This window comes from Lytechinus pictus, chromosome 15 (genome assembly GCF_037042905.1).
Source record: "Lytechinus pictus isolate F3 Inbred chromosome 15, Lp3.0, whole genome shotgun sequence".
NCBI classification, from domain to species: domain Eukaryota; kingdom Metazoa; phylum Echinodermata; class Echinoidea; order Temnopleuroida; family Toxopneustidae; genus Lytechinus; species Lytechinus pictus.
In genome coordinates, this window is record NC_087259.1 from 366,190 (window position 1) to 378,347 (window position 12,158).

The 12,158-nt window shown below is 35.3% G+C and overlaps 1 protein-coding gene across 1 annotated transcript in view; it reads left to right on the plus strand.

Moving 5' to 3' along the window:
• The window catches only part of LOC129278120 (centriolin-like), a 36,681-nt gene extending 25,424 nt beyond the window's left edge, over positions 1-11,257 (plus strand). The window contains exons 2-3 of the mRNA XM_064110359.1: positions 7,945-8,070; positions 10,677-11,257. Coding sequence (XP_063966429.1) covers positions 7,945-8,070; positions 10,677-10,931 — 381 coding nt within the window. The 3' untranslated portion in view covers positions 10,932-11,257. The remainder of the gene's footprint in view (positions 1-7,944; positions 8,071-10,676) is intronic.
• Positions 11,258-12,158: the final 901 nt, after the last annotated feature.

Sequence of the window (12,158 nt, forward strand, 5' to 3'; positions counted from 1 at the left end):
ATTCTAGTTTCGTGTTAAGCTGACAAGTGCCTCAAATAAAATGCACCCGCCTACTGCTTAACATAACAAACAAGCAAATCAGCCATGTGGCTCAACTATCCTAGAATACATCCAGACTTCTACTATTTTTATACGAGGACTCCGAGTCGGAACTTGCCATATCTGCCACATCGATATGACATCGCAGGGGCCGTGGAACGGTTTTCAAAGTGGGGGGGCTGAGCCAAAAGTGGGGGGGGGGGGGGCTGACCATGCAAAAAATCACAATCATATGGTAATTTTTACGTTTTTGTACACGGTTTTGGAAAAAAGTGGGGTGGCTGAAGCCCCCTCAGCCCCCCCGCTTCCGCGGCCCCTGCATCGTCATTTCCATGTGCGGACATGCATGCCTGCATGCAATGGCCCCAAGGCGGAACCGGCCACGGTTGGACACGGCGTGCATCGGTAGCATGGAGCAAAGTAACGTGAGTCGAGCCGAGTTAGATCCCACGTTACAGTGCCAGTCAGTCCGCAGCTCGTCCAAAAGTATTTAATTCAGCGGTATGCATAGCCAGCCATCCGTGGTTTAATGCATATATACGTAATTAGACCAAGAGCTTCGGTCTCTGCAATGTTCGTTGTTCCGCTGAACTTCGTTAGCTCCACTCACCAATACAGAGACGGAAGTTCTAGCTCGATCTGTACAGGGACTCAATGGCCATATGTTATGCATTAAGTTCCAATAAAACGGGGAAGTGAAGTTGCGCGACAGCCGAAGCAATTAGTTACTGTTGTTTCCCCTTTTAAGTTTATTTTCCCTTTTTTTGGTGCATTTTAGGGCAAAACGGAATAATAATCTTTATTTGATACAGTTCTTTTCATATATTTTTATGAAATAAAGACAAAAATCGATGAGCGCCGTCTGGGGGATTTTGCATTGTTAACCCCGTAATGATGATTGCACCATAGCGAGCCGTCTGTGTACGAGGAGAAATAAAAATGTAAAAGAAAACTCGAAACAGACGGCTGCCAGCTGTCTAATACGTAATGAGCTTTGAGGACGATCTTTCCGATAGGCGTTTTAAAATTCTGCTCTTAATTACTGTCCATTTCTCATAAAATTTGTCTTATTTTATAGATAAAATGGCCATATCATGTTTTAAGTAACTGGAGACTTAAAAATTTCCCTACCTAAATTCTCGAAACATTGCATTAGGTGATGTGCTTAATTGATCTTCTTTGTGCTCGCGTGCCAAACGTATACGTTGAGCTGAACGGGGATCAGTCTTTCTCTCTCTCTGTCTCTCCTACCTTTCCGAAATTAAAACGGTCCCTCGATCGGACATAGTTATTTAGACGCAGGACAAATAATGCTCTGACAACCAAACTAACTTTTCGTCAGCATCAGTAAAAATGTGAATGGGCTTTTAAAAACTAATACTAAAACTGATCTAAAATTGATCTTAGATCGATCTTAAAATTGATTTTGGAAATCGATTTTAAATTAATTTTAAAATCGTAATTGTACCTGTTCTAATTAACCGATTTTAAAATCGGCTCCCGATTTTACCACAATCGGCGATCACCTGCCAATCTTCGATCATGCCCCTTGAAGGGAAAATCGGATATAAAATATCGGCGTAGATCACGTTACCTTGCTCCATGCTACCGATGCACGCCGTGTCCGACCGTGGCCGGGTCCTGCCTTGGGGCCATTGCATGCAGGCATGCATGTCCGCACATGGGAATGACGATGTAATATCGATGTGGCAGATATGGCAAGTTCCGACTCGGAGTCCTCGTATAAAAACAGTAGAAGTCTGGATGTATTCTAGGATAGTTGAGCCACATGGCTGATTTGCTTGTTTGTTATGTTAAGCAGTAGGCGAGTGCATTTTATTTAAGGCACTTGCCGGCTTAACACGAAACTAGAATTTCAATTTCATTTCATTTTCCCAGCGTGTTTGTCCCATTGAAGACATCAAATCGCATCGAAATAAAAAAAATCGCCAAAAATCCAAAACCCGAGTGATTACGAACGCGACCCGAGTGATTTCGAACGCGAACGCGACCCGAGTGATTATAATAAGCCGATAACAGTGATGACAATTGTTTTTAAATACTTGATACAGGCTTAAATATGATGTTACCGATGTAATTTGTCAAAAATGAACAATGATTGTATCACATGTAAACACCAACCTGAAAGAATTCTGAAATTTTAATCCCACCCGGCCTTGCATGCCCTCAATACACAATGTATGTTGTATGCATAAGTGTATATAACTCTGTGGTTGCATGTCTGTGTGCTTAAAACAGAAAGTATACACACACACAACTAGGTGACTTGAGCTGATATGTGATTGGAAAATGGATGGCCAATGAAACTTGTGGGAGACAAAGAAGAAGCTACATGTATGTACGTGCGTTGATCCCATTAAGGTCGTGACTTGAGAAGCAAATTGACCCCTCCCCATCTTTGTGTGTGGGTGGGTGTGTGTGTGTGAAAGAGAGAGAGGGGGAGAGAAATTAGCGGTGGGAGCAAGAATTCTTTTCATGTATCAAAACAATGCAATCTCTTTTAGCCCCGGCTCCTCCCCCACTCACACAATCAAAACAACATTCCAACACGTGCCATCTTCTAATTACAGATGTCGCTAGTCTCCCAAAATACTGTAGACCCAGTTATAGGTTCAAATGATAAAAAATTGTAATTTTGAGAGGTACTTCAAACAAAAATATTTTGCAAATTTTTAACATCGTGGGCAGTGCCACAGATGGGAGTTGGGGCATGGTGTGGGCAATGGATGAAATATTTCAATAAGTAAAAGGCACCACATGCATGTCTGTCTCAAAGAATACTTTATGAATGAGTTGTTTACAGAGACGTAAATTGGACCCAAGACTGTAGCCTGATTAGAGGGATGCATAATACAAGCATTGATTTAGGAAAGATTTGTTGTTGGAACAATAAAGTTAAAGTTTTAATCTCATTTCAAATAGAAATGAAAGAGAAGGGGCTTACTTTTATTTATGAGGAACAGATAATACTCTACCCAACATGTAGATGTTATTGACCCAAGTTTGGGAGGTCTTCTTAAGTAGGTCAACTATTGGCTTAGAAGACTTGATCCCTGATGAACAATTGAATGATTCAATTGTTTTTTCAGGAAATAATTGAATGGTAAAATTGACATTCATCCCAGGCCTACCAAGAACAATCCCAACCCAGATTTCTGTTTTATTTTGAAATCTTTTGTATGGAATACATGTTTCCCTCTTTCAGCTGGCTTGGTGTAAAAATGGCAGAGGTGAAAATGGCAGAGGTAAAAGTGGCAAAGGTAAAAATGGCAGATGTAAAAATGTCAAAGGTAAAAATGGCAGAGGTAAAAATGGCAGAGGTAAAAGTGGCAAAGGTAAAAATGGCAGATGTAAAAATGGCAGAGGTAAAAATGGCAGAGGTAAAAATGGCAAAGGTAAAAATGGCAAAGGTAAAAAAGCAGAGGTAAAAATGGCAAAGGTAAAAATGGCAAAGGTAAAAAAGCAGAGGTGAAAATAGCAAAGGTAAAAATACTAATAATAAAACAGCTCCATAGAATGGTACCAAAGAAACACCCATAAATTTAAATCCCTGATTCACTACACATTTCAAAATTCATGCGGTAACTGTTACCATAGAAACTAGTTTAGGAACCTGACATCCACTTGGACTAGCTGCAATGAGCTATTGCTCTGAAAAACTGAACACTGATTGCTATTATTATATCATTTACATTGAACTATATACATATCATATCAATATCTATTCGGATCCATTACGATGTTGAAATATGAAAAATTACTTTTATTACAGAACGTTTTGCTATTTTCCTGTTATCCAAGTTATGCAAGTGGTTCAAAGAAATCCCGAATTTGTATATTTTAGTGTGTTAATGGTAGCACACGTTGATGTTTAAATTAAAATTTGTTTGGTATGTATGTGATGATGTGCTGTTCTACTATACAAACTGGCCAAGATAAATCCTTTCATCACTCACTGGCTAATTGAAATCATTTTGGCATGAAAATGTTTGAGTTTAATCATATCAACAATAAAGTATAGACCTAAAATGATGAAAAATAATCCAATAGGAGTCCATTCAATGTCAATAACTGTGACTGATATTAACCGGAAAGGCTCTGTCTTTTCCTTTTTGATGTAGCATGTCATGATCTTTACCTCTGCCATTTTTACCTCTTCTATACACAACAAAAGAGTAAGTCCATCCTTAAACAAACATCCATAATTTCCGAACCAATGCAAGTTTTAATATATTTTCACATGAGCGTGTACAAGCTACCCTCTGAGTAAATGTAATGTACGTATTTTATGTCATGCTTCAGTGAGCACCGCCAGAAGGCAAAATTGTCACTTTTCAAAAGTCACAAGCCAAATATCATGATTTTGATTCCACTTTATTGGAACGAATTCCACATTCTCATCATGAAAAATAGTCAGAAGGCTTCTAAAAGGTACTTTCCAAAAGACGATAAAAGGTTTTTGGCTAAATTTCAGGGTTGAATAAACACAATTAAAAATTTGCTATAATTGGATTTTTTACACATTTCTATCGATAAAAATGATTGAATATGATGACAATTATTTTTGAGAAAAGTATCTTCAACAATATTCATCGTTTCACGGATCAATAAACATTTAATGAAACCAAAGAATACGAATTTCAAATATCATAGGCAAGTATTGTTTCATTTTGGTAACTGAAATGATCTTTTCTCAACTTTTTTCGTTGTGTTCATGACCAATTAACAATGCTTCAATGATTCAAATGCGTTTAATTAAACATTCACGCTTGAATCAACATGTAAAATGTGATTAGCTCTTTTTTACGTTATTGAAAAAAATGCAATTGCTAACTATGGATATCTGCCACAAACCTCCTTCCATAGTTCATTTGATTTGATTTTTATGAAAATCCCGATGTTTAATGCTTCAGTGAGCACACAATATACGAAAATTATGCAAACAAGAAGAAAGTTTAAGGCCTTGGCCTCACTCTCTGCCATATTGAATGATTATTTTGGTGTGTGCGCCTTATGGATAGTGTCAATCTAAAGCTATGTGCAAAGTTTCATGAAAAAATTGTTGGCAGAAGTAACAAAACCGTCCATGAAACAAACCCTCGTTTCATTTTTGTTAAAATTTTGACTTCCTCTCTCATAGACATTGTGTACACTATGGGTGCATATGTTTAAGAATAAGTGACCCCATTCAATATGGTGGAACTTTTTTTCAAGGCTGTCTTTAGCAATGTCATTTGGCAGTTATGTTTATCAACCTATGGGCAGAATTCTGTGCAAAAATGAAATTGATATGTTCATGGATGAGTGAGCATGCATCACTGCCTCATTTTGAGGGGGTAATTAAGTGAATAATGGGGGCGAATTCGGTTTCAAATATGACTTAATTGCTGTTGTTTTTATCATCCATCAATTTTATCACCACACCCTTTCCGAACTTTTTACATTTTCATGGTTGAGCGAGTGCATTCAAAATCTTGGGAATGAATACTCTTTATACTGCATGAATGCATTCTTTTCCTAACAATTTCTCAGGATCAGTTGAATTTATGGACAAATCAGAAATGGATCCAGAATTTTAAAATGGGGAGGGGCCGAGTAATTGGGGGAGCCACCATCATTTTCCAATTTTAACATGCTTTAACAAGTTATAGGGGATACTGCCATAAACCCCTATGATGATACATGTACAAAAAATTGTGCTCACTCAGCTATAAACATACGATATCAAAATTTTGTGTGAAGTGGCTAAACGATGGGTAGGAAAACAGCATTAACACCATAAAATTCACCTAAAAACAACCTTTGCCCAACTTTGTATTTACACAATCTGGAAAACGACTCTTGTGACTTTAAAAAATTGTCATTTTTAATTCAAACTTTGATTACTCAAGCATGACTCAATCGATCAATCTCATTTTTCTCCAGGAGTTTTTTTAGTGAGTGTAGAAAACCACCTACGAAATTTCATATTTTAAAATTATTCCGTTCAAAAGTTACAGCAATTTGATTTAGGGAGGACTTACTTTTTTTTGTTGTGTATATTTTTTACCTCTGCCATTATTACCTCTGCCATTTTTATTGCCATTTTTACCTATGCCGTTATTACCTCTGCCATTTTTACCTCTGCCATTTTTACCTCTGCCATTATTACCTCTGCCATTTTTACCTTTTCCATTTTTACCCGGCAGCCTTTCAGTTTACCCCTTGTTAATAGCTTTTGCTTGTTTAAAAAAAAAGTATTATTTCATACAATCACTCTTTAGACAGTTAGAAATTGCACGGATATATATTGTTATCCTTTCAATATTGCTCAAATATATACATTTATATAATTATGTTAAAAATGTTCATTGTGTAAAATGTTCATATAACTTTAGTCTACTCCTTATCTTTTCCCATTCTTCTTTCTAACATTACTTCTTTCTTTGTATACCTTTCTCTCTGTATCCCCATCCCTATATCATACATTGACATACGTTGTTTTTTGTGGTTTTTTTTTACTGTTTATCTGTTTGTGTACTGAAATTTTACCCTGTACAAATTTATATAATTCAGCCTTTGGCTGCTAATTGAATTTTATCAAAATAAACACCATTTATCTATATATCTTATCTATCTACATGAAGAAATAAAAATTGCAGGAGTGGTTTATGATACACAATGTGATAAGTCCTAGATGGGCTATATATATGTAAGAGAAGTGCCTGGGTAGCGGTAGAAGTGAAATGGAGAGGCAAAAGAGTGGAAGGTTTGACTGGGAAGTGTTCTTTTTTTTAAAGAAAAAAATATGTTTTGGGTAAGGTTACAAAATTCCTGAGAATTTTTGGGGCAATTTTATTCTCTGTATTGTTAATCTAAAAGATAAAAGACCAACTATTTACAAGAATAGTCAATGAGACACCACACATAGTATTGCCATTAAGAAATATTGAACCAAAGATGATTGTTCTCATGAGGGTTTTCCAGACTCTTTAAGTAGAGTTATACTATGGTTGGTTCCTACATTGTACATGTTAAGCCCTTGACATTCACAGAAACTAAAAAAAAAAATAACTGTGTGAGGATCTTATCCTTTTTTCATATTCAATTGATGTAGAAGTTTCATTTTGAATATTATGCTCTATCCTTGTAAAGGGTTCATAGGGCCTACATTGTACATACATATAATGTATGTATGTACACTTTGATATTAAATGTCCTGGCTTTGTTATACACTGAGCAATTTATGAAAAGTATAATAAATGAGCATGTGAATTGTAATTTTGTTTTTGACAACACAATTTTTCAGTTTATGTTAAAAAATATAAATTCCCAGTGGCTGAAAATTTCTGAAACTTTCCATGGAAAATTGCATGAAATGTTGAGTCTTCTCTGCTGCTGCTGTACAACTCCACTTATCAACTCAAGCCAGCTTTGTCTTATCTCTTCATCTACTAGCCTCTCAACTTTTCTGGTTTACAATTTTTAAAGGGCTACACTCATTTTCAGAAAAGAATACTCTACTTTCCAACCTTCCACTTTCCATACCGTTAACCTACCACCATGCAAAACTTCAAACATCATTAAAAACACTGCTTTGTGAAACATGAGCATAACTTCAAAGTGCCATTTCTTTCTTATTCAACATCTAATATTTCAATGATATTGACATCACTATGTTTGATTTTCTTGATTTGGTCAAACAAACTATTTGTTGGGATGGACTTGAATTTGAAGTATGATATCGTGTATGAGTGAGAGAGAGATAGGAAGATGGAAAGAGATAGAAACTAAATGTGATTGTACATGTACAATTGGTATGTGGATGAATGAATGAATGAATACATGCAAATACATGAATTGATTATTAATTCACTGATTAACTTGAATTATTTGTGTATACAGTTAAGGCGTAAGACTGCTGAACTGACAAAAGCCTGTGAGAAACAGTATCGCCTGGAGCAGGAGCTAGCATTCCATAAGATTGACGCCAAGTTTGAACCCCTTCCTGATATGGCTTTCATTGACCAGGTGATATGAATTGCTTAATAATAGCCAAGACATTGCTTATTCCTAGGTTACTTTCAAGTAATGAAGAATTTTGGGAGAAAAACGATGGAGAAAACTTAACAGTAAATAATGTTCAATATCAGGGCTTTGTAAGTAATATTTTTTTTTAATTTGCACTGGCAAGCCAAATTTGTAGTTACATACACAATTTGTTTAAAGGTCAAGTCCACCTCAGAAAAATGTTGATTTGAATCAATAAAGAAAAATCAGGTAAGCACAATGCTAAAAATTTCATCAAAATCGGATGTAAAATAAGAAAGTTATGACATTTCAAAGTTTCGCTTATTTTTAACAAAATAGTTATATGAACGAGCCAGTTACATCCAAATTAGAGAGTCGATGATGTCACTCACTCACTATTTCTTTTGTTTTTTATTGTTTGAATGATACAATATTTCAATTTTTACGAATTTGACGATTAGGACCTCATTGCCTGAACCACAAAATGTTAAAATAATGGAATTCTACGTGTTCAGGGAGGAATGAGACTTCATTTCACATGACAATGACGAGAAAATTTGAATATTTCATATTTCATATAATAAAATACAAAAGAAATAGTGAGTGAGTGATGTCATCGGTTCCCTCATTTGCATACCGACCGGGATGCGCATATAACTGTTTTGTGAAATGAAGCGAAACTTTAAAATGTCATAACTTTCTTATTTTACATCCGATTTTGATGAAATTTTCAGTGTTATGCTCGTTGAATTTTTCTCTTTTTATTCAAATCAAGTTTTTGTTGGGGTGGACTTGTCCTTTAACATACCCACTATCACACATTTCTTTCTTATTCAACATCTTATATTTCAATGATATTGACAGCACTATGTTTGATTTTCTTGATTTGGTCAAATCAACTATTTGTTGGGATGGACTTGAATTTGAAGTATGATATCTGAATTAGAAACTTTGCCATACTCCAAAAATGAAAAAGTTTAAGAAAAATACATGAAGTCACATGGAAGGGAAAAAGGGCCTTCACCAGAAGAAAATAATCTTCTTCTTTGTCTTCAAGTTATTTCTTGAAGCAGGGTCAGCAAAGTAATAGTGCTTTCTTTCGGCTAGACAAAGGCATCATTTTTGTCTCGCCCACCAGAGATGAAGGCGAGACTAAGGGATCCAAATGTCTGTCCGTCAGTCGTTTGTCCGTCATAAACATGACACATAACTCCGCAACCATAAGTCACTTTTCAACCAAATTTAAGGTGATAGATGTACTTAGTGAACCTGCATGTTATGCTTCAGTTGGAGGTCACATGGTAAGGTCAAAGGTCATTTTCATGTCAACGTTAAAGTTCATGTGCAAGACCCTCTTATGACACATACATGTACCTCCACAACCGTGAGTCACATTTCACCCAAACTTGGGTTGTAGATGTACTTTGTCACATTGTAAGGTCAAAGGTCATTTTGAGGTCAATGTTATGACACAACTCTGCAACCGTATTTCACTTTTATACCAAATTGGGTTGTACATGTGTAGTTGTAGTTAGGAGACCTGCATGTTATTGTGTTCGGGGGTCACATGGTAAGGTCAAAGTTCATTTTGAGGTCAACAAAGTTTACGTTCAAGACTCTTATGACAAATGTTATTCCATCCCAGTTATTTCACAATGAAATTTTGATACAATTCTGTTGCGTGGCCTCGCAAATCACGATATTTTTGGTTATTTCATAAGTAGGCAAGACACAAAATCGCTTATGCCTTGTTCAGAGTTCAAGTTGTCTTTGGTGGTGAACCCAATCAACAGATGGATGATAACAAGCAGTATGTAAGACAATCGAACTTGCCTAATTTGCATGTGCTAATCGAGAATCATGAAAATAGCTTCATAGCTTCACCATTGAAACGAATGACCTACAGGATCAATATAATGGTATGGAAATTAGAAATTGAAATCAGTAGCATGAGCCAAAAATATAAGGGGGAGACACGGCATATAGGGAATTTTTTTTTTTAAGTTGAAAGTGAACGAATCTATAATTATAATTTTGTGTTATATTTTGAGATAATATTCAGAGAACGATGTCATTTCACCACTTTTTCCCTTATTTTTTGGGGTTGTGAATATTTTTCGGGTCCATGGCCGTCTACAAGCCCCCCATCTGTACACCAGTGATTAAAATAGAATGCTTTAGAATACCTCTCACTGAGAAAAAGTCTAATTATGTATTAAATGAATTGATGGCCCCTGAAATTTAGAAAATTTAAGTTTCCTTTTTGAAACATTAAGTACTGAATTGAGGTTTCCATGGCATACATGTATGCTACAACTGTCATGGTGGATATTGATATAAGATGTCCAACTTCGTTTTTTTCTGCTGTTTCTTTTCTCCATCTTTTTCTTTATTCTTTCTTCCTCCTTCCCTTTTTCTTCATATTATTTTCATTTTTCTTTATTATTCCTTTTTTCTTCCATCATTCATTATTCTTATTTTCCTTTATCTTTCTAATTTCATCTTTCCTCTTTGTTATTCATCTTTCCTTTTTTATCTTCCATCTCTCCTCTTTTTTACTCTTCTGCTCTGTTCTCTCTTCTCCTCTTCCCTCTTTCCAACCTCAGATGGATGGTGGTACACAGGAGAGTGCATACATTGGTCAAGCCAGTTTCAAGCGTAATGAGTTTGCATCTGAGCAGTACTTGACACCCAGAGGCCAGAAGTTGAGATATAACCTCACTCCTGGGAGTGTAGAGGTGGACCCTTCTATGAAGAGACAACTCAATCAGACCCTAGATATTACCTTAGCAGACAAAGAAAAACTGATTCAAAGGGGTATGGATATTTCTTTTGTGTTCCATTTGATTTTTTTTATATGAATCAATATTTTGTTACTTTTCAGACAAAATTATATAGACCCTTGTCTGAACTCTGATGTAGGGGAGGGGGCCTTAAAGACCCCTCTCTACATTTTTCACGACTACAATGTGAGAAGTTCATCCTGCACTGTTGCATTATTTTTATTTTAAATTTGCAATGCCTGGGTAAAAAAAAAGACGGTTTTGAAATTAAGCAACATTAAGCGTGACTTTCATGTACAAATCAAATGCAAATTTTCTGTACAGCCAAAATTCCTAATATTTACATTTTTAACTGATTGAAGTGAATAAATTTTGTTTTATATTGATCATGACATTTCCATCTGAAAACAATAAAAAACAAGTAAAAAAAAAAGAAATCTAAAAAATCATGAAATACATAAAACAGTTCGATATAGATCAGAATCCCAGAAAGAGTCTTTGGGATGGCCATTCAAAAATGTTCTAAGAGATTAATTTTATAGAGTTAACAGTCATATCCTAATTTCATGCATAAATTTATAATAAATTTGAATGATTTGGGACAACTATATATACAATTTAATAAATTACATTATAGATGAGGTGATATATGTCATGATCATGTGATCAACAGCCGAGATCTTTGGGGTTTATTTTTGGTGTTTATTTTGATAAAATTCAATTAGCAGCCAAAGGCTGAATTATATAAATTTGTACAGGGTAAAATTTCAGTACACAAACAGATAAACAGTAAAAAAACCCCACAAAAAACAACGTATGTCAATGTATGATATAGGGATGGGGATACAGAGAGAAAGGTATACAAAGAAAGAAGTAATGTTAGAAAGAAGAATGGGAAAAGATAAGGAGTAGACTAAAGTTATATGAACATTTTACACAATGAACATTTTTAACATAATTATATAAATGTATATATTTGAGCAATATTGAAAGAATAACAATATATATCCGTGCAATTTCTAACTGTCTAAAGAGTGATTGTATGAAATAATACATTTTTGTTTTGTTCTCAGACTAAGCTTAGATTTTATTACTAACTGTAACACTGACATGTATATATAACTGGTACAGAAGGGGGGGGGGGGGCGGTGGCTGTCTAATGCCCCCAAAGATCTCGGCTGTTGATCACATGATCATGACATATATCACCTCATCTATGATGTTATTTATGAAATTGTATATATAGTTGTCCCAAATCATTCAAATTTATTATAAATTTATGCATGAAATTAGGATATGACTGTA